This window comes from Trematomus bernacchii, unplaced genomic scaffold (genome assembly GCF_902827165.1).
Source record: "Trematomus bernacchii unplaced genomic scaffold, fTreBer1.1, whole genome shotgun sequence".
Taxonomy (NCBI): Eukaryota; Metazoa; Chordata; class Actinopteri; order Perciformes; family Nototheniidae; genus Trematomus; species Trematomus bernacchii.
The window spans coordinates 507,370-528,275 of NW_022987313.1; the positions used below are offsets into that span (position 1 = coordinate 507,370).

A 20,906-nucleotide genomic window follows, 5' to 3' on the forward strand; every position below is an offset into this window, starting at 1 on the left:
GATCAATTCAGGTGATATCCAGGACTGTCCCCCCCCTCCCACTTACCACCACGCTCATGATCTGCAGCTCCTTCAGCACGAAGTCCACCTTCTTCTGCGTGGTGAGCGAGGCGAGCACGGCGTTGTGGCTCCGGCAGGCCAGCTTGGCGTTGTCGTACGAGTCCTTCGCCGTGATGATCTTCACACAGGAGTTTCCAACAAGGTGCCAGCTCTCACCACACACGTTTTCTGGAATAGAGAAGAAGAAAAAAAAGTCATTAGATGAGAAGTAGAGAAAATATGAGTTTGAACAATGAGTTGACAGATTATGAATAGGACAACTTTTTATTTGATTATCCAACATCATTTTCAATGCTTGTATCAACAGGTTACCACAGGAAAGGAATCCCAGCCATAGAGGGACATACACATTGTCAAATGTAGGAAGTACTGTCACATTGAATCCAACTTAAATTAAAACCAGTATGATATAATAAATATGATATAATGTTGTATCCTCTGTAAATTAGTCAAATTTTGCAATTATAGTTCTGATAAACGTCCTGCAGGTTAAATATAGTGAAATCCAACATATTGGTTTCCAACTTTACGATGGAACCTGTAAGGGAACATCTCTCTCCATATATATAAATATTTGACCATATCATCATACAAGCTTGGTTATCGGTGATGCATCCCCAACTCTTATCATTAAATCCAATCCAATCCAATCACTTGTATATAGACTCTTATTGCACAATTTCCCTATTTTACTATTTTATTTTTGTATTTACTTGCACTATTTTTTCTGTTTTTCTGTTTTATTGTGTTGCACTGTTGGAGGAGCCTGTGACCTAAGATTTTCATCGTCATAACTACACTGTAGCTATGTACGAATGACCAATAAAAGCCTTGGGGCATCAACTGTTCCCATAAGTGATGATAGATGGCCAAAAAGGCGATGATGAAACTAACACCAAAATTGTAAATACTTTACATTTCCTCTGCCTGTGAAGTAATGTTTGTATTCCCACCGTTACCTGGCAGTGAGATGCACTCCTGGTTGCGGGGCTCCCACTGACAGTTCTGGTCCACAGCGCAGCTCTTACAGCTAGTTTTCTTGTTGCACACCGATGACGGGTTGTCTTTGGGACAAACTTCCAACTCTGCTATGGCCCCCTGGGAAGAGAAAGCAGAAAAATAACTCAAACTCAAACTCAAACTAACAAATCAATATGACTCATGCTCCATAAATGTCTTGTTTCGTTATCAATAGAAGGCAACTAAATATTCTAGATCAGTAACATTTGAAACATATGGAAAGATTTTATGAAGAAAGACTCTTGTATCTAAATGGATTGTTTTCTTCCTGACCATGCAGCGATCAGAGTAGAAAGCCAGGTCATCACAGCTGGAGAGACTGTCGCTTAATAATCAAATATCGAGTGCAGATAGGAGCGCTGGAGGAGACACATGAACTGTCTTCTGGCATCATATTGCATTTGACTGAGAAGCCATTTAACCGCAGATTGACCGATCAGATTCACTGTAGGAGACGAGAGCGTGCTTCATCAGCCCTTTATCTAATCATCACTCAAATTTGATACGTCTCAATTTATAGGGTGTAATAACTCTTGGAGGAAATGAAAGGGAGTACTTTTGTGTCGCATTTAAAATGGATAAAATCTGACAAAGCTAATGGAGTTGCAGAGAAACTCATAATGTCCAAACATTCATCACTCTGTGTTTCAAAGAGCCCATGACTGTTCAAAATCACAAGTACTTCACTTAATAATGCCTTTTAATCGTACATTTTAAACTGCTGTAAGTGAGGAGCAGATGCAGTTAAATGGAAGACTTTTTAAACCCTTTTCTTACCATAGAAATAAATGTTATACCAATTTGTATTTTGTGGTCAAACTATAGCATTGTAAAGGAAATATACATCTGCAGAAATATCCTCCACATACCTAGCCAAGGCCTTAAACTTAATAGTAACACAAGGCATGTGTTCATTCCTATAACATGAAAGCGTTGTCTTTTAGTCAGGAAAAATACAATTAACAATATATTCACCCCAAGTCTTTTGTAAAGAAATGCAATTAATGTGCAATTAACGCTTTGTTTTCTTCTTGCTTCTTTGATGTACTCCAAATTGAATCATTCTAATTATTTTTAATTGTGGTGACATTCTCCCTCTGAGCAAAACGTAAACATATTCCATTGACCTTCTTTTGCAGACATTTGCAGTGAACACAACGGTAGTGCAACTGTACTTTAGGCCTACATTTCAATGAATTTCAGGTATTTTAAGAGACAGTTAGGACTGTGTTTTTTGATGTTGGAGTTGCAGGGTTAGCAGTGTTTTCTCACCGTGGCAGAGGTGCAGTTGCTCCCCAGAGACAGGCACTGTCCGGAGCACCACTGGCAGCCGTTGGTGTTGGCGGTGCAGCTGTAGCAGTCCGTGTACTGGTCACACTTCTCACTGTCTGCATCTGCAACAGTTGGAAGAACATGGACTTTGAATAGGTTTGTCTTAAAAACTATTTAAAGTTATATAAAAGGGACACGCAGAAAGTAAATAAATATTACAAGAGTGTGGGCAAAGTTTTTAACCCGAATACCTGGTCTCACATTGTACCCACATTGTTACATTTTTATTGTCGTTTGATCATTTTAAAACTATTTTTAAGCAATGATTCAAAATGATGGGTCGCAGCATTGAGTTGTGGATGAATTATCCCAATCACTTACTTAATATCGGACTATTATTACTCATTTAATAATGTCAAGTCACCTCTCTAGTCATGGAGCAGCTCATTTTACTGTATTTACTTTACACCATATCACACTAAATATTTCACCTACGGCTCTAAAATGGAAGCATAGGGAGTTTCTTGAGTTCTGGTTCATTTCTCATACGGCACTTTAAGTAATTCTCGTCCTGCTGTGGACCGCTGATCTGTCAACACTTCCTGGACATGAGCTTTCTTCTGGGGAAACTGGGGCAGGGAGGCTGGCAGATAGCAGCAGAGCGGGGAGCCTCTCTGGTATTAAACGTGGCTGAAAGATATTCCGGGGAGCAGTTTCCATCTGCCACCGCTTCCTCAGACCCCCACGCCGGGAAATGAGAGTGCCCGTGTTGGGGGAAACTGAGGATTTTTTGTGACAAATGGCAAACGGCAAACAGAAAAGAATTCTCTCAGCGGGAAGGAGAGAGACCTGGCTGAGCTGCCCCTGATGATCACATCTTGCTATCTGACACACACTCACACACATATACAACACACTCACACACATATACAACACACTCACACACATATACAACACACAAACACATAGGCTGTAAACCCTGAGAACTAGAACACACTGTCATTTTAAAGAAAATGACTTAAATGTAGTGAGGACACTGGAGAACACACACATGCATTCACAGCCTTATGATAACATTATTACCATTTAGATTGTTTTAATTCATTTGTTGATTAAATTATTATCTAGTTTTTAAATTGGCAAATAACAGTACAAAATCCACGTCACGATTTTCCGAGGTAGAAATGTATGGTTTATACTTTAAATGACATATGCGTTATGTTGACATTATTATTCATCTGCTGCTTGTTAAAGTGGCAATAGACAAGGGTTGACTTACCTTATCATCATAAACTAAATGTTGAATACACAATGTAACGGCTATAGGATGATGACACCATTTGTGTTTGGAGTAGATATGGGTAAAAGCCCCGGGCAAATGTGAGCTCCACTTACGGCACAAATCCAAGGAAAACAGAATGCACTTTGATGTGTTGCCAACTTCACATTAAAGTAGCTAGCACTCGCTCCAAAAGTCATAAGCTCATTTGCATTTTGGTGGAGTTGAGTATTCTCTTTTGCCATTTGAATTAATTCATTGATGGAGAAATAGTCTAGAAAATCTTGAAAAAGGCTAATAAAAAAAGTTTATGTTGACATTTTCAAATAGCTTTGATGTTTTTTTTAACTAGCTGTAAACATATTACAAATAAGAAAAGCAGCATGGCAAATTGTTAATTTCCTGTTGAACAGCTAATGAATTGATCCCGTTGCAGCACCGTATCACACATGCATCATCATGGTGACATTCTTTCCCCCATTTTCCCTCTGTTACAAACAAGCCCTTTCTGCCAGTTTGTGCATGCCGTTGGACATCAGTGTTATGAATGCAGATGAGCTCTGCAGACACTCAACACAAAGACAGCGAGGATCTAAAATAATCTGGGATTAGTTTCACATGGCAGACGTGCAGCAGTTTAGCATTTCAAAGCGATGGCGGTGTCACCTACATGATCGTGTGTTACAGGAGGCCGGGAGCTGCTGCTGCTCCCCTCCGATAGCGCTGCTCTCCCAGGGCAGGCAGCTCTCCTGGGTGCTGTTCCACACACACTGGATCCCGGGCCAGGCCTGACTGCAGGACACCGGGCTGGAGAAGGCGGCGCAGCTGGGCGACGTGTACATGAGGACGTCACTGAGCAACAGGCTGTTGAAGCCTCCGAACACGTACATCACGCTGAAAGATGAAAGAGGGGGAGATGTCAGAAGGCTACAGTGGAAGGTGGTGAGGAGATGTAAGGGATTCAGGAAGTAAGACCACGTGATTTCCGCTTCAATCTTCCCTGGTTTCAACCTTTTGTGCACAGTGAGAGCCAGGGAAGCTTAGGCCGAGTGCTCTTCCTCTTCTCCGGCTTCAGCCTGCCTCACAAGTCTGCTAAATCCCCAACAAGCGCTCTCTTCCTGTGAGGATGGCCCTGACAGACCCCCCTGCTGTGTGTGTGAGTGTATGTGTCTGTACAGGGCATATCTGAACATCTCTCTCCACCGGCCTCTGTTCAGCTGCTGGGATTAGAGTGTGTGTGTGTGTGTGTGTGTGTGTGTGTGTGTGTGTGTGTGTGTGTGTGTGTGTGTGTGTGTGTGTGTGTGTGTGTGTGTGTGTGTGTGTGTGTGTGTGTGTGTGTGTGTGTGTGTGTGTGTGTGTGTGTGTGTGTGTGTGTGTGTCATAGGCAGGGCGGATGGATAATTTGCACCCGTCTGATCAAAAGTCTCGTCGGATCACAGAGGGCAAACTTCAAACCGCTCACTCTGGACATCCTGCTGCGTCTCCCATCAGAAGGAGGAGAATAGAAACGCGTTACATGGAACCAAAACTGATCCGCTTCCTTTCTTCCTAATTTAAAGAGATGGGAGTCTTTGCAAAGAAGCGAAGGACGATTAAGACCATGAACGAATGTAATAAAGTTATAAAAGTTTAAAAAAGACAACACACAGAAAGACCAATGACTACTTGGAAAAACACCAGTAGAGATCTAGAATAATTATTATTTCATAGTAAGCAGAGTAGCAATATTCAAAGATGATAACCTTATTAACTCTAAATGGAAGGATCTTGTAAATGAAATATATGGCATGGAAAAAGTAACAAAGTGAATATCTCTTGGCGAAAGATGGAGAAATAGGTAAGGTATACCATTGGGTTAAGATGGGACAATTTATGTGCACATGAGAATTCACGAGGTATCCTTTAGCTGTTAACTATATCCTATAAATTGATAGATTTTCCTTAGTTAATTTAGTTTTCTTAGTTTTTTCTTCTGACTTATATTATATGTATTATAAATGAAAAAGTATTTCATTTTTGTTTGTGTTTTGGTTTCTTAGTCCCTGTAACAATATAATTTATTAGAATGCAATTATAAAGAAAATAGCTGAATACAGAAAGTGAGGTTTAGAAAACAAAATACATTTTCAAATCAAATTGAGGCCAATGCAAAGAGGGGATTGGAGTAGGTGATGTCTATTACTTTGTAACTTCACCTCCATATTTTATAACATGAGTGCTTTACCTTGAACATTCAAACTAAAACTCCTATGCTTTTGTGTTTGGAAGAACTTTTTAGAGAATATATTGCAAACTATCTTTTGTTGACCAGTTTATTTTTGGACTAAATCTCCATATTTATTTAGGATTCAGGATTAAAGTGACACATACAGGGAACTTGATTTGGTGGAAAATGGTGCATACTTAAAAATGGCAAGAATAATTAAGTTGTAAAATAAAAGCAAATATAGAACTATTATAAAAACAATTGTAAACAATGTTATACAATAAAAAGTTGAAATACGTTTATAAGAAATATTTTCTTTTCAAGCCTTAATGTAAAGTGCTATGACATGTTTTCTTTCCAAAGCCAACATTTTATTTAAATAAAGCTCAACTTAACTTCACTCCAAAGTGTGCCTGAGATTGTGTTGAATCTGAAACGAATCGATGAACCAATGCATGAATGAACTCTTAATTGGTCCTGAGGAGCAGGAGTCGTCAGTGAGGATTGACTCCAACAGGGCTGGTGATTCGTGTTAATATTTGATGCGTTCTCTACAACACCATGTATAATTTAATATGGATCACCGTGTCTTGCTCTGCTGGCGGTGCAGATAATACTTACCGATGAGTCATCCCTTCCGGTCTCAGCACCATCACTTTCACAATCTATTCACATCGCAGGGTAATAATGAAATGTCATGTATGAACGCACAGGGGATTATTTTCCAAGGTAGAAGGTCTTTTTTCTGTCTCTGTCAGTTGGCCTTGGCTCTAAGTGTTTGCTGCCACAGAGTTTACAGTATGTTGGAAATGTTCTTTTTCTTTGTCAACAAAGAATGTGGATTTTTGTGAATATGTTGGGAAACGAGCACCATGCAATTGTTCCCACATTTAGTTTGAATGCTAACAAAAAACAATCATTTGAAACCTTCCGTCTGATCATTACGGTGTTACAATGTGATCGGATCAGTCCTTCAGATATTACCACGTTAGCTAGCCCAGAAGCTTCTTGGAGTGTTTTGTATTTGTAGCGCAAATTAGTAAATGCAGCACATGTTTCGTCAAGTTGGTGAAGATGTTTCTTCAGCTGCATGTTCAAATGTTCAAAGGTTTTAAGGTCATATGTGTTTTGGCACATTCGTGTTTTTATAATTGCACGGTTTCTGGAGTGTTTTGGGCCGTTGTAGCGCGTTTGCACCCGTCAGCCACCGTAGATCGCATGTCTAGTTTGATAAAATGATTCAGAGAGCATCTGGACTGTAACGTGCACAGATAGGTGATCATGAATAAAGAAAGCAAGGAAAGGAACCAAGAAAACTGTAATTTCCCATTAGAAAAACTGAGGAGTCCCTTAATGAAAAACTTAGCGGAATGCATATGGAAAACTACATCCCGGCTCGTATTTACATCAGAGGCAGATATGTACTTAACATGTTCGTTTGTGTGTCATATTCCAGTTGGACATGTCTTTAAATGCCCTGAGTGCATGATTAAATATGAGTTAACCCCAGTGGAAATAAAGGGAGTGACTCTGGTGTACATGCACTCCAGAAACAAGGTCACAGAGAAATCAGGTTGAGGCTGAAAATCTGAGAGCATGCACTGCAGATTTCTCCCATACTAACTCCCTCCCTATTTTATTAAAAAGTAGTAGATTTTTGATGTAAAAGGGACAAATTAAAAGAAGCAAAAGGTGTTGGTGTCTGAGTGTTTTGCCAATGAAAGCCTCCAGAATATCATGTGTTCTTTAGCTTATTTTACAAATCTGTGGGACTCTAAGGGATGAATACCATGCCTTTCATACTCTGTGTATGTGTGTGCAAGTTTTCTTTTGTAGATAAGATCCTGTGTTGTGGTTTTAACCTATTTTGTTTCATTTTGTTCCATTAGTTTAGCCAAAAATACATGTTCCACAGTCTCCATACAGCCTTTCAGTGCAGCTGTTAGCTACTATAAGTGCTGCATAAATGATTACCTGTCACTGATGACGGCAGAGTGTCCGAAGCGATTGACGTCCTGGAAGAGGTCCGGTCGAGGCAGCACTGTCCACTCATCACACGCTGCAATGAGAAGAGGCACGGAGAGGTCAGACTTATGACCTGCTCTCACATATTAAATCATTTGGGTCTTCAGCACTTGGACATTCGGCTGACATGCCATGGGTGGTTAGCGAGACCTTTAACAGCTCGTATCCCCGTGTCAATCAATGAGTCAGCCTGCAGAGTGCCCTTGACCGAGGCACCGGCGGCTGCAGGAGCAACAATCAGGGCGAGAAAATGCAGCCAGGCATGTCTGGCATGTGGAAATAAATACACTCATGAAATATGGTCTCATGTGGGGACTGAATGCAACACAGTGCATGAGGTTATTATCACAGATAGATCACAGCAAGAACTAGTTTCAACTCCCAAAACTGACCTTTTATATATATATATTTTGTCTTACTCCTCCCATGGAATAGCAGAGTGCAGTTTGATTCAGGTTATTCAGGAGTTTTCTTGTAAAAACAGCAGCAAGGATGAAGTTGTTTAGACCACGTGTTTCAAGACTTGTGACCCCCTTAAAAATGGTTAAAGGAGAGGTGTCATGGCCATTTCCACTGATCATAATTCCATTGTTGAGGTCTACTAGAATAGATTTATATTGTGCAATTTTCCAAACTCACATTGGTTTCTCATACAGCATCTCTGTAAACTACGTGTATTCACTGAATTTCACTCTCTGCCTTTAACGGCTCGTTGTAGCTCCCAAAGCTCCAGCCCCCACCCTCCCTGTGAGCACAGTGTGCTCTGATTGGTCGGGACGTTGTGAATCGCGCTGAGCTCCGTGGAGGTGTTGTTTCCTTGTTTAGGATACATAGCGAAACACAGCCAAACTCATTCTGAGCACACACAAGGTCACATCCGAAGTAAAAACAATAAGTGTGGCTTGATATTGAGTAAGAAAAAGGTTGATAAACGCTGTGAGAATGGGTCTGCAGAGAGAATTTCGCCGCGATCCCAACTGTCTGTTATCAGCCTGCAGCCAGGGAGGAGAAATCAGCTGAGCTGCCTGTGTGTGAGGAAGTCCGTGGATTGGTCAATTTGGACCAATCAGCGGGGGCTTAACGTAACGGCTCCGCGGACGTAACGTAACGGCTCCACGGATTGGTCCATTTGGTTCCGGGTACCGCATGACCGTATCGCGTCATAGCTCTGGGCGTGGCTACTGGGTATCCAGACGTCACGATGCCCAGGAAGAACATGAGGAATCTCCAACGAGGCGTTTTGGGGGAGGTCTTTTCTGTGTTAGAGTTTTACTCGCTACAGGGTGTACTTTGAGGGTTTTTGACTCTGCAGACCGTTTACATGCATAAAAACCTTCATAACACACAAGGGGACGGGTAATAACCGGAAAAGCATGACACCTCTCCTTTAAAGCCTCTATGTTGACACACATTTTGTGCACTTCAACAAAAGAGGGAAATGTTCCTCCTATGTGGCATGCAGTAATTCAGAAAGATCAGAAAAGGAGAAAATAATAAAATGTTTCGGAATAGGTAAACACATTTTGGGTTATAGAAATGAGTTGTATCACTGATCCCATTAATTAACTAGGGATCCTTCAGTTGGGGTCCTGATCCCTAGGTTGGGACCTATGGTTGGGACCTTGGACTTAATGCTTAAATTATACATAGCCATTGTTTCAGCAAAAAACAATGCCAAAATACTTACATTTGGCAAGATTTAGCTCAGTTTTACCCGAGACATTGAGATGTTTTGACCTCAATAGCATAAACTCACTGCTTACTGGGTGAAGACATTGATGAATAAGGTGATGAATCCATGTATGGTTGTTGTTTAATGAAGCTGCAGCAGTAGATGACAGTGTTCACCCATCATGATCATGTTCAAACAAAACAAACAACAATAAAGAGTCGTGGCATGTGAGGCTGAAAGTCAAAGCTGCAGGATCCCAGAGCAGCGAGTGCAGTACATCTCCTTCAGTCAGAACAATGCAGTGCAAGTCATCATGCTCACACACAGAAAGACATCTGCAGGAGCTCCACATCCACAGGTAGACACTGTCCCCTGCTGGCACACGCCGGTACTGCAGGTGGTGTATTGCCCGTCAGAGAGGAGATTTATTATGACACCATCCACCAATGTCAGGACGGCGGACAGGGCCTTTAATTCTACGCTCTAATTGAGTTCAGCTCGTTAAGGAGGGGGCGATTAGTCCTGGACGCACAGCCCATCTCTGCTGTAATTACCAGGCAATTACAGAGCGGCTGCTGCTGACACCGACCTGCAGCTGTCAGGTGGGGGGGGCCGGGGTGAGGAAAATACTAGTCTAATAGTCTTTTCTGTCCAATTACAAAATTATACAGAGCAGCAGCAGGGAGAAGAGGTAGAGTGGTGGGAGGGGAGATAAACACAGGTTTGAATTTCTAAAGTTTGACTGAAGTGTCAAATCTCAAGGGAAATCATGAAAACAATTTGTTTCCCGTGGTGACCAGAGTGGGATGAATTAGTCTTATCATGCCAATCATGTGGTAAATGTAAAATTGGGACAATATGCTGAGAATTAAATGAATGTGCTGCTTTCACTGTCATCTTTTCTCCACAGCACTTTTTAATAATAACTTTAAAAAAAAAAGGGCAGTAAGAGAAAAATAAAGAGCTTTTTGAACATCAAAGCATGGAAACATGTCAGAGTAAAGGCACAAAATCCAAATATGAACCTGAAAGTAACATACCAGGGCCCTATAACCTTAGGTACAGTACATGCCTTGCACCATATGTACTTATCTTGGACACGCACTTGCAGTAACATTATATATAAACATATTTTTATATGTTAACAGTTTAAGCTCCAAATGACATTGTTGTTATTTTAAATGTATACAGTAACTTACATATGTTGTACTCCCTTTTCTTATTATTATCCCAGTGTGTACTCTAACCTGCCCTATACTGTTTTCCTTATCTCTTGTTTGCTGTTGCTGCCTTGACACCTGAATTTCCCTGCGGAGATCAATAAAGGTTTGCCTGATTTTATCTCATCGTGTCTTATCTTATCCATGAGCTCCAAAAAGGGACATTTGTCGGGGATATTTCATCCCAACATGCAATTCTCATGAACAAACTAAATCTCATTGCACAGTAAGGGGAGGGGGTGTTTTGGCCTATGAGTTTGTAATTTGGCTGTCTGTCGATCACTTTGGTTATGACACAGAAAAACAGAACGCCCAGGAGGCCGCTTCCCGGCCTGCAGGGACTTCTCCGTCTGCTCCAGACAGACTGAACCTCCCATTAATGAGCAGTTTATGACAGCGCTGCGGAGGGACGCAGACTCAATTTAGAACAATATTTGCGAGCGCCTGACAAAATGAGGATGCTGTTATGGTTTCTGATAAAGCTGTGCTAACTTCTATAAGGACACACCAGAGAGCTTTAAATGGGATTATAATTATAATGCAAAACAAGTGTGCTACAACCTCCTCTTTTGATGGTCATATTTAACCAACGAACACATTTTCTGACCCACACTCTGCTTCACACTGATAAACATGGGGTAACAGTCTCTCTCTCTCTCTCTGCTGTTGAGCGGCTGTGTTAAACAAACTGAGGTTAAGCATGTTGATTAAGGGCACCTTAGCAGTACGGAGAGGTGAGCAAAATAATAAACATCAGAGAGGTCCCCAAAGCAACCAGTGTTAAACCCAGACTGACTAGTTCAGTGTTTCCTTTATTAAGCTCTGATCACTTCATTTATTTATTCGTTCATTCACAGAGGGATCCTCGGGGGGTCCAGTGTGAACTACAGCTGAGGTTAATGCCACAAAATCTGATGCACTTCTTCCCCTCTAGACTTGACCTGACTCTCCTTTACGGTACTAATGTGAAGAAAACACAGACTTCAAGATGTATTAAATGCTAAGTAAACTTCTCCCAGCAGAAAGTGTTTTCAGCAGGAGAGGTAGAAGATTTGAAGGTTTTTTTTTTCTTCTGGAAATCAGAAAGAAGACTACTTTCTTAGAAGTCTTTTCAATTAGGAAATGCCCCCTTTAATTTGTCTTTGAATAATTTGTATGTACATTGTATTATTACATTTTTTTATATTTTCTTGTATTTATTCCTTGTGTCTTATGTATTTCTTACTTTACTGAGTGGACTAACTATTGTGAACTGTTGCACTTCTTATTTTTATATTATTTTAATTATATTTTTTTATGATTTATCTTGCTTATTCCAGCTCTTACATTTTATTATTATTAATATTATTATTAATTATTATTATGTGGACATCTCTTCCAAAAGCATAGGTATTTCCGAGCTATACAGTCATTCATTGTATTATTGCTCTTCATAGCTTGTATGTTTTCATTTCAATGTGTTTTACATATGACACACGGCAGCTGTGACTCAGTCAGTCTACATATTGAAGTGGCTGAAATGAACCATAAACTGCTCCTAATGGCTGTTCATTATGTGTGTGAATGTTTATCACTCATGATTAACAGACGAATGGTAGCATCTGCCTCCAGTGTATGAAAGTGTGTGTGAATGGGTGATTGCTGGCATGTGTTGTTAAGCAGTTTGAGTGGTCGCTAAGGCTAGAAAGATGTTATATAAATGCAGCCATTCATTATTTTTGTGTAGCTTTTTATCCTCTGTATCATCTTAGATTTTTACTAAACACATCGCACATTGAGTCCAGACTCTAACCAGAGGTTTGTTATATGCCACAAGATGACCATTTAACTAAAGGAGCTAATCCAGACCACCAAAAGTTTGTGAACAGGGTTGACAACATCAGTTTGACCATCTTGCTTCTCTTACCGAGGTGTCAAAACCCTCTAAGTTGGTAACAAATAAGACGTAGGATAGTCTGTTAACCACAGCCTTAGAGAGCAACAAGCAGCACTGTGACCATAAAGTCACACACAGGGGGACAAACACCAAACCACACAGACTGTTCAATCTGCAAAATACAGAACTGAAACAAGGAGCTTATGACGCACTTAACATCAAAAGGGGCCGGGTGTTGGTTACCATGTTGTAATTATAGCAGGATGCGCTTACACATTCTGCACATCACTTTGTTTACATGAGATCTCAACCTCTGAGGAGTTACATCCACTTTGTTTACAGCCACTGGCAGTCAGGAGGGAACGAAACAGAAACGATTCAGATCAATAGAAAAATGACTTGAAATCCAGTCAGTGATTAGGATTAAATATACTCCAGACAGCGAGGGCTGGCAGCCATCATAACAGCATTAATATGCACATTAATAAGCCACTGAGTAATTTCCAAGAGCACAATATTCCTCACTTCCTCTATCAGGAAAGGTTAGTCTGGCTTAACATGCAACACCACACTGCACTGCTGTAAAATGTAAGACCACGTTATTCTAATATTTAGCATGAGATGTGTTTGTGGTTTACCGCCTGTGTACATCGAGCAGTGACGTTTGACCTTCTCTTACTTCAGTCGAGCCGCTCAGTGTGCAACAACAAAACACTGCGGTCTCACTGAGCAGCTCCCAGGTGTGTGTCAGTGAGTGTTTATGAATGCAAAGCAGCTCAATGCAGAGGGAAGAAGATGATGCATGCTTAGCAGGAAAAAAGCCTGAGTGAAGCTGAAAATACAGACTGCGCTGTGTGTGTGTGTGTGTGTGTGTGTGTGTGTGTGAGAATGTGTATGTGTATGTGTATGTGTGTGTGTGTGTGTGTGTGTGTGTGTACAGGGCATATCTGAACATCTCTCTCCACCGGCCTCTGTTCCGCTGCTGGGATTAGTGTGTGACTGTGACTGTGTATGAGTATGTGAATGTGTATGAGTGTGTGCGTGTGTGCGTGCGTGCGTGTGTTACTGACCCAGACTGTAGGACAGGAATTCGGAGGAGAAGCACTTGGCTCCGTGGCTCATGGATGTGTCGTTGTGTGTGTTTCCTCCAAACACCAGCATGGTCCCGCTCACCATCACCGCTGTGTGCAGGTAGCGGAAGAAGCCGCTGTCTCTCAGAATGGTCCTGCAAACACAGTGATGGTTTTTATAGATGAGCATTTACATCTAATGTGGCAATCTTGACATGCTACTGTTGGGACCAAAGAGAGATCAACACTGCTGAGGTTTTCCTATTATTGCAATTACACACCTCTCTGTAGAAAAGGTCATAGAGCTGACCTCCTGTTTACCCTCGTTTGCCATTCACAAGATGTAATGATCGCTTTGTATTCGTTTTAACAGCAGAATTCATTGCACAAAACAATTCATGTTCTGTATTCTGCTCAGTATTCACAGTACATATCCCTGATATCATTAAGGTTAATGCTTATTGCAAGGCATACAGATTCATTGCAACAGGTGTAAGACATCTCCCAGAATATGTATCCCTATTTTACAATCGTTACAAATGAATTGCATTAACCCACGGTTGCATTTGATTTCAAGTGTATCGAAGAAGTGGTTATGTTATGTAAAAAAGGGTTTATTGTATTCATATTCTGTAACAGACTTAGTAATTGTGATTTAATGTCATATGTTTTCCAGGATTACGGTCTTTTCTTTTTATAACACATGGTGGTTGATAGAGAACACAAATCAATCAGATGCAGTGAGAGTTATTTTGCCTTGAATGTGGGATTTAAGTGTAAAGTGCAGACAGTCTGTTTTTTTTATAGCAATACAGCCAATTAGCTAAATGAAGGCCTTCAAAAGTTATTTAAAATACTGACAACTTGTATAAAGTACACCTTATGTTCCATGTTGCTGTTTGTACAACCTTGAGAAAATTACAAGTGCAGACTGTTTTGATAAGAGATAGTTACCGCTTGAAAATGATTTTATTTTCAAATTGAACAGATGCTGATATGTTTTGATTTGACATTGTAAGGTTATGAGCCCAATTTCTTTTTTTTATTAATGATTTTGCATTATTATTGTTGAAAAAATGACACAATTTGACTTAAACATATTGTATAATCTCAAACATAACCTAAATCATACATCTTTGTTTCTTGCAGCAGTCATTTTCTTACTTGACTCAATAAGAAGTGCTGTCTGTTTGCTAAACTTTGATTACAAATTGATCAATAATAGTAATTTTCTATCTTTTTAAAGAATCATTTCAGAGGCCTGAGTAGGTAGAAAGTATGCTGCATTTGAGAAGAAAAAACCACAACAGTAAACCTCAACGATTGCACACTTGAACATCATAATGCATCAGAATACACTGTACAACAATCGTGTGTACTTTACTGTGTAATCAATATAAATGTGCACCAAAAAGAGACCCTCACCATTTCATCTTGTCCACCTCGAACTTGTACAGGTCTCCAGCCAGCCCGTACTTGTTGGCGCTGAAGGCCTTGTAGCCTCCGTGGGTGTAGATGGCTCTGGAGCTGGGGTCGAACGCGCTGCTGTGGCCGTACCCCCCCTGCACCAGGGCCCCATCCGTCGCCACCATGCTCCATGTGTTCCTCACTGGAGGGTCACAGAAACAACATTTTACTGAGCCACTGACAACTAGCTTCATTATCATTCATAATACAATGAAATACAAATAAGCAAGAGAAGGGAAACTATATAGTTAGGTCTTTGTGCAGAATCGAGGTTGTGGTCCCAGAGGGGATGTGCTGGAAGTAATTACAGCTTTACTGAGTTTACACAGCGTTTTATGAGTGGAGGAGAGAAAAGCCGATAACAATCTTGTATTATTGTTCATAAAATGCATTAAAAAAAGCATCAGACTGCCTGCAGATTTGACTGGTCATCATTCAAGAATTGTTCATAAAAGAGTCACTTTTTTGTGTGTGGAAATTGGACATGCACATCCCATTGTCTTACATAGACTGGCTTTTACAAGACTAGACACATCCTAATTAAGACTGGCTTTACGACTTTTGGTGGCTGAAAGAAAAACACGATCCCAGTCCAAAGTCCGTCCATTTTTATCTCGGTGGTCAGTGTTAATTTCCTGTTAACATATAGCTAATCAGTGGTCTAAAATGGAGCAACTGACACAAACCTAATTTACAACAGGATAAAAAAGGTATACTGATTCTAATATAGCAATTTACCTTTATTTGCATCATTTATTTTGTACAGACTGCTGATAGATGTGTTTATAACTGACTGTTTGCACTCTGGTTAGACCCTCCTAATTTCGTTACACTCTGCTTACATTATGTAATGACAATAAAGTAATAATTTTACCATTTACAGCTCAAATGCACCCTTGCTTAGAGATGGTACTTACAGAAATAATGTGTCATAATGTTTAAACGCCAACAAGCATTATGCCATCACACAGTGCACTTCTATATGTGCAGAGAGTTTATGAGCTTTCAATGCATTTTCATGGGGTTGGGATTGGTCACAAGTAGGGAGGTACAAGGTAGTCTCTCCCACTTCAGCACCTACAGCTTACCGATGTTGTACTCCTGCACCTGGTTGATGTATCCGTACAGAGGACAGTGTCCGAACAGGACCAGCATGATGGGACTGTCCTCCTCCTGGAGGGGAGGCACGATGTGGGCCGAGTGTCCTACCACGGGGTACTGATCCTTGGCCCGCGGGCTCAGCAGGACCCAGGTCTGGTTCTGGATGTGGAAAACCCACAGCTGGCTGGACACGTTTCCTGTGGAGTCGATCTTTCCTCCGTACATGTAGATCCTCCCCTGGTAGAAACAGAAAGCAAGGCAGCGTAAGATCATACAGTATATAACGGGAGGTCCTTTCTAAAACTAAATATGGTGAAATGCATTCAACCTAAAACACACATCAGAGTTAGAAAGGGGTCTTTTGTAATCCTAGGTCCAATTTGCTATAGCCACAAACACTGAAAATTCTTAGTACCAATATTGTAAGATTTTACCTCATAACTAACTTGTCAAGGTTGCGTTGTTTTGAAGCAGTGTTGCAATAAAAAAAAAATGTATTCAACGGCTCAAAACACAATATTGACTAAACCAAAGCCTGGCACAGTTACACTATTGTGATCAGGAATCATCCATCTATTGAAGTATTACCATGAAACTCAAACAAAGCACAAGGGATTTTCATAGAAAAGAAAATCAACCTTGGGCACCAATAACCTTCAATCCCTTTCTTATAATAACGCCAGTTCATTTGCATCATTTCCTGGACCTTGTTTCCGAAAGAGAAAAACATTCCCCACTTCAAGACCTGAAGAGTTTCTGGAGGTCAGACAGAATGACGTCTCAGGATATTAAGAGTCGGGCAATTGTCCATTCATTATATATTAGAAAGAACAAAGTGTAGACTTGGTTCCTATAAAAAAGTGCCATGTGATTTGGCAATATAAATGTAATTAAAAGTACACGTGGGTACAAAGTACTCATCCCCATGACAATATAAGAGCGAGTAATTGCAGATCCTATTGAACAAAGAAACTCATCGAAACAGAGGGTACTTGATGTTGTTGAAGCAGCAGTTCCAATTTAGTTTGGTAGCTTCAAAATCAATTTAATTAATTCTGAACGTGTATTGAGGATTATACAACAAGGAAAGGGCCCTATTTTATTATACAAGTGGAACAATCGTTAAACTAAGAATATTTTTAAGCGATAATGCAACATACTGTATTTCTACTCAAAACGTTCTCAACAAAAAGTGGTTTTATGTGATCCAGGCATGACAGACGAGTTATAGCATGTTCTGCCTTTGATAAAGCGATCATAGTGTGTTTGCTTGGAGCAGAGTTGGCACATTATCTGTGTCTGTGAGACTTCCATCACTTCGATCTGTAATGCATCAAAACTGATTTGATGCTGTTGTATTTGTTGTAAAAGTGTCTTCATTGTAGGGTATTTTTATTGTATGTACAGCACTTTGGCTCGACCAAAAATCGTTTTAAAAATGTGCTATATAAATAAAACTTGATTTGATTTGATTTCAGATTTGTTTTGCAAGCTCACACCGACTTCCAAGACGCATTCACACACCGTGATGCAACGTGTGCATCAACAATCGCTCTGCAGCCCTGAATCCTCCACTCGCTAATTTATTATTCCATCAGCGGCTCCTAACAGTCTTTCTGGCTGAGAACAAACTGCTTCACCACTTCACTGCAGCATATCAGAACCCAGAGATTTATATATTAGTTCCAGACAGCAAACAGACTACTGAAAGCACACATCAAAGGAACAGGAGTCTATAATGTTTCTGCTAGCTCCTCCATGTAATTCAGTTGTCATCTGTTCTGTTTTCCATCTCTTTTGAAAACCTTTTTATGTCACACTGAGATGGGCTTCAGATGCATGCAGAAAGCTTTATAATAATAGAGCGATGTAGTCATGCTGTCTGAATGTATATCCAGGTTCACGGTAGATGTCATTTCTCGCTCCACATACCTCATGAAGAGCCAGAGAGTGGCCGTATCGCGGCGTCACAGTGTTGACGGAGGGGTCCAGGGTCAGCCAGCTCTTGCTACTGAGGTTATACCTGCGGAGAGAAAACAGAAAGGTGAGGAGACCATGACAGAGCAGCTTTAAGAAACTACTCGAGGAGGATTTTAACAAATGTATGAGTACAAGAATCAGAATCCAATTAACTGCCAATTAGATTTTTACATAATAAAATAATAATTTGTTCCTAACATAAACTATTAAACGGGATACAATTAAAATACATGATTAGATATGAGAAGTGGTCGTTTCGCTTGATCAATTAAAATACATGATTAGATATGAGAAGTGGTCGTTTCGCTTGATCAATTAAAATACATGATTAGATATGAGAAGTGGTCGTTTCGCTTGATCAATTGAAATGTGACAAAGACAAGGTGAACCAGCCCGTGGGGAAACATGGTTTGAAATGGAAACCCATAGATTTTTGGACATAAATGATGTTGGACCCTCTTCATTCCCCCTTTTAAAGTCAGTGAGATGAAGGTGGCAATTGCATAATGTGGGGCAGTCCTTTGGACATTATAATAGGTTTACCTTCCACAGAAGCTTTATTTATTTGATATCACACAAACATCTATCTTGTCAGACTTTAAGTAAAGTGTTTACGTGCCGCCAGCTGGTGACTGGAACAAGCAGCGCCCCGCTAGGAGCTACTGGGTGGTTTGTGTGTGTGTGATGGGACACATGGAGGCGACATTCAAAACAAACAATAGTGGTTTCTAAAAAGGTTTGTGTAGATTCTGCAATAGTATATCGGATCTTGAGAGTTCATTCATGAATGTGTTCATTTATAGAAAAGCAAAGTGCCACAATGAAGGCTTTTCTTGATGAAAAAGAAGATGTTTGGATTTTTTTTCAACTGGTTTTGGATAGTCTTATTGACAGATGATTAATTATATCACATGCAAAGCTTTTCCCTGAAAGTGCCTGCCTTCTTTCAAAACAGTTTCTAAAGACTGCTTCTCAGAGGGTTCTATGGAACCAACATCTGCGTCAGGTTAATTAAATATGGTTTGAAACATGGATTATAGTGCTCCGAGTATACTCATCGGCTATTCATAGGCAAACCACAGGTAGGACATTTTAAAAATTGCACACAAAATGAACCATCCCAAAAGAAACCTTCAACAGCAATGAGCAAGCACTCTCCATTGAGACTTGTTGATGACTCCAGATTTAAATGTACCAAACATACATGAGAGTTGAATCAATCTTCTTGGAGTTTGGCCAGTGCATCTTGATGTGTTTTGCTTATCTTTCTTATCCAAAGTGGCATACAACAAGGACTGTAGTAAATAAATAAATAAAAGTTAGTTTACAATGTGAGCCACTCCAAAGTACAACGGCTTCCATCGTATGAGCGCTGTTAAACCTGCCAAACATAGTACTTATCACAAGTGACATGCAAATCATACGGTTTGGTTTTGACAGACTATGAAACCATTGCTCTGGAAATACTTGCAGCTTTATCAGCATGTACATCGAGGAGCAGAATATTTGCATTTGTCAAATCCAACTATGTCAAGGTGACAACCCAAGTATTAGTTTGGAGTTGGCAGAATGCTTCGATAGAGTCTCACATGATAGATGTGAGGAGAAATAAAAAGTGCAGCAGCCTGCCTCTTAAAACCATAAAACCAAAATATGAGCCAGGGGGAAAATAGTGATCATCCTGGGTGGAGTTCAGGGTGAGGAGCAGCAGCTGTAATTTTATGGCTTTAATAACATCCTTCACTCTTGCAGAGCAGTGTTCTTCTCCTTGTTAAATGTTTAACAGACAGCGCTGTCTGGAAGAATCTGGGACTTCCTGACAGCCCAGTAATACTTAAGAACTATAACAGACATAGAAGTACAAAAAAATTGGTTTTGCGAAAAGAGAAAATGTATTTCGACATCTCGTTCCCCTACAGTCGCATAGCAACAGCAGGACGAGAGCAGCAGCCAAAACGCCTGAAATGCAACTCCAGATGCTCACTGGGGAGAGTACTTACGCTTTGACCACGTGATAGTCGGAGGCGTTGAAGACGTAGCCTCCGATGACCCACATGATGCCCTGGTCCACCACAGCCTTGTGGGAAGCCTTGGCCAGCCCGGGGTCGGTGTACTCCTCCCGGGTGCAGAAGGAGGAGTTGGCCGGTACCGAGACCAAACAGTTTGGACCTGAGGAGCGAAGAAAATCTAACAGTCAGGGCTGCACGAAGAAGGAAATCATGCAGAAAGCTCACATCATACATTTTTCTTATGCCCCAGCTCTTTAATAAAACATGAGACTAAATACCTACAAAATAAATCAGTATTAAAACAGTGTTTGGACAAAGTTTCTGCATTAAGGAGGATTCAACTTCAGACTTGCAGCCAGACCGTGATACATTAATGTGTATATAAATATGTCTCCATATCGAATAAACACATTTATCTAAGTCTGCACGAATCACCCTTTCTATGAACTTCACTTCAGCACGTACAGTATTGTGTAATTTGGATACATTTCCAATTTCTGAAGAATTGCAACATGATGAAAACTAAGCTGCAAAAAGTACCTTTATATAACGTTTTCTTTCCTTTTCTGGGAAATAAGTAGTCATGCCGTCTCCCCTCATTTCTGAAGAACAGCACCATAGTTTGTATGATAACGAAATAAAAAGTTGT

General features: G+C 40.4%; 1 protein-coding gene across 3 annotated transcripts in view; it reads right to left on the bottom strand.

Annotated features, from left to right (window-relative positions):
* Nucleotides 1-20,906, bottom strand: part of atrn (attractin) — a 141,646-nt gene that overhangs the window by 88,759 nt on the left and 31,981 nt on the right. For 2 of the 3 annotated variants that reach the window (XM_034114002.1, XM_034113927.1), the window contains exons 6-15: nt 20,249-20,417; nt 18,201-18,291; nt 16,256-16,505; nt 15,126-15,309; nt 13,701-13,855; nt 7,812-7,896; nt 4,302-4,525; nt 2,353-2,474; nt 1,014-1,158; nt 47-228 (exon numbers count right to left, since the gene is read on the bottom strand). In XM_034114002.1, coding sequence (XP_033969893.1) covers nt 47-228; nt 1,014-1,158; nt 2,353-2,474; nt 4,302-4,525; nt 7,812-7,896; nt 13,701-13,855; nt 15,126-15,309; nt 16,256-16,505; nt 18,201-18,291; nt 20,249-20,417 — 1,607 coding nt within the window. The remainder of the gene's footprint in view (nt 1-46; nt 229-1,013; nt 1,159-2,352; nt 2,475-4,301; nt 4,526-7,811; nt 7,897-13,700; nt 13,856-15,125; nt 15,310-16,255; nt 16,506-18,200; nt 18,292-20,248; nt 20,418-20,906) is intronic. The other variant, XM_034114077.1, reaches the window with a different exon arrangement.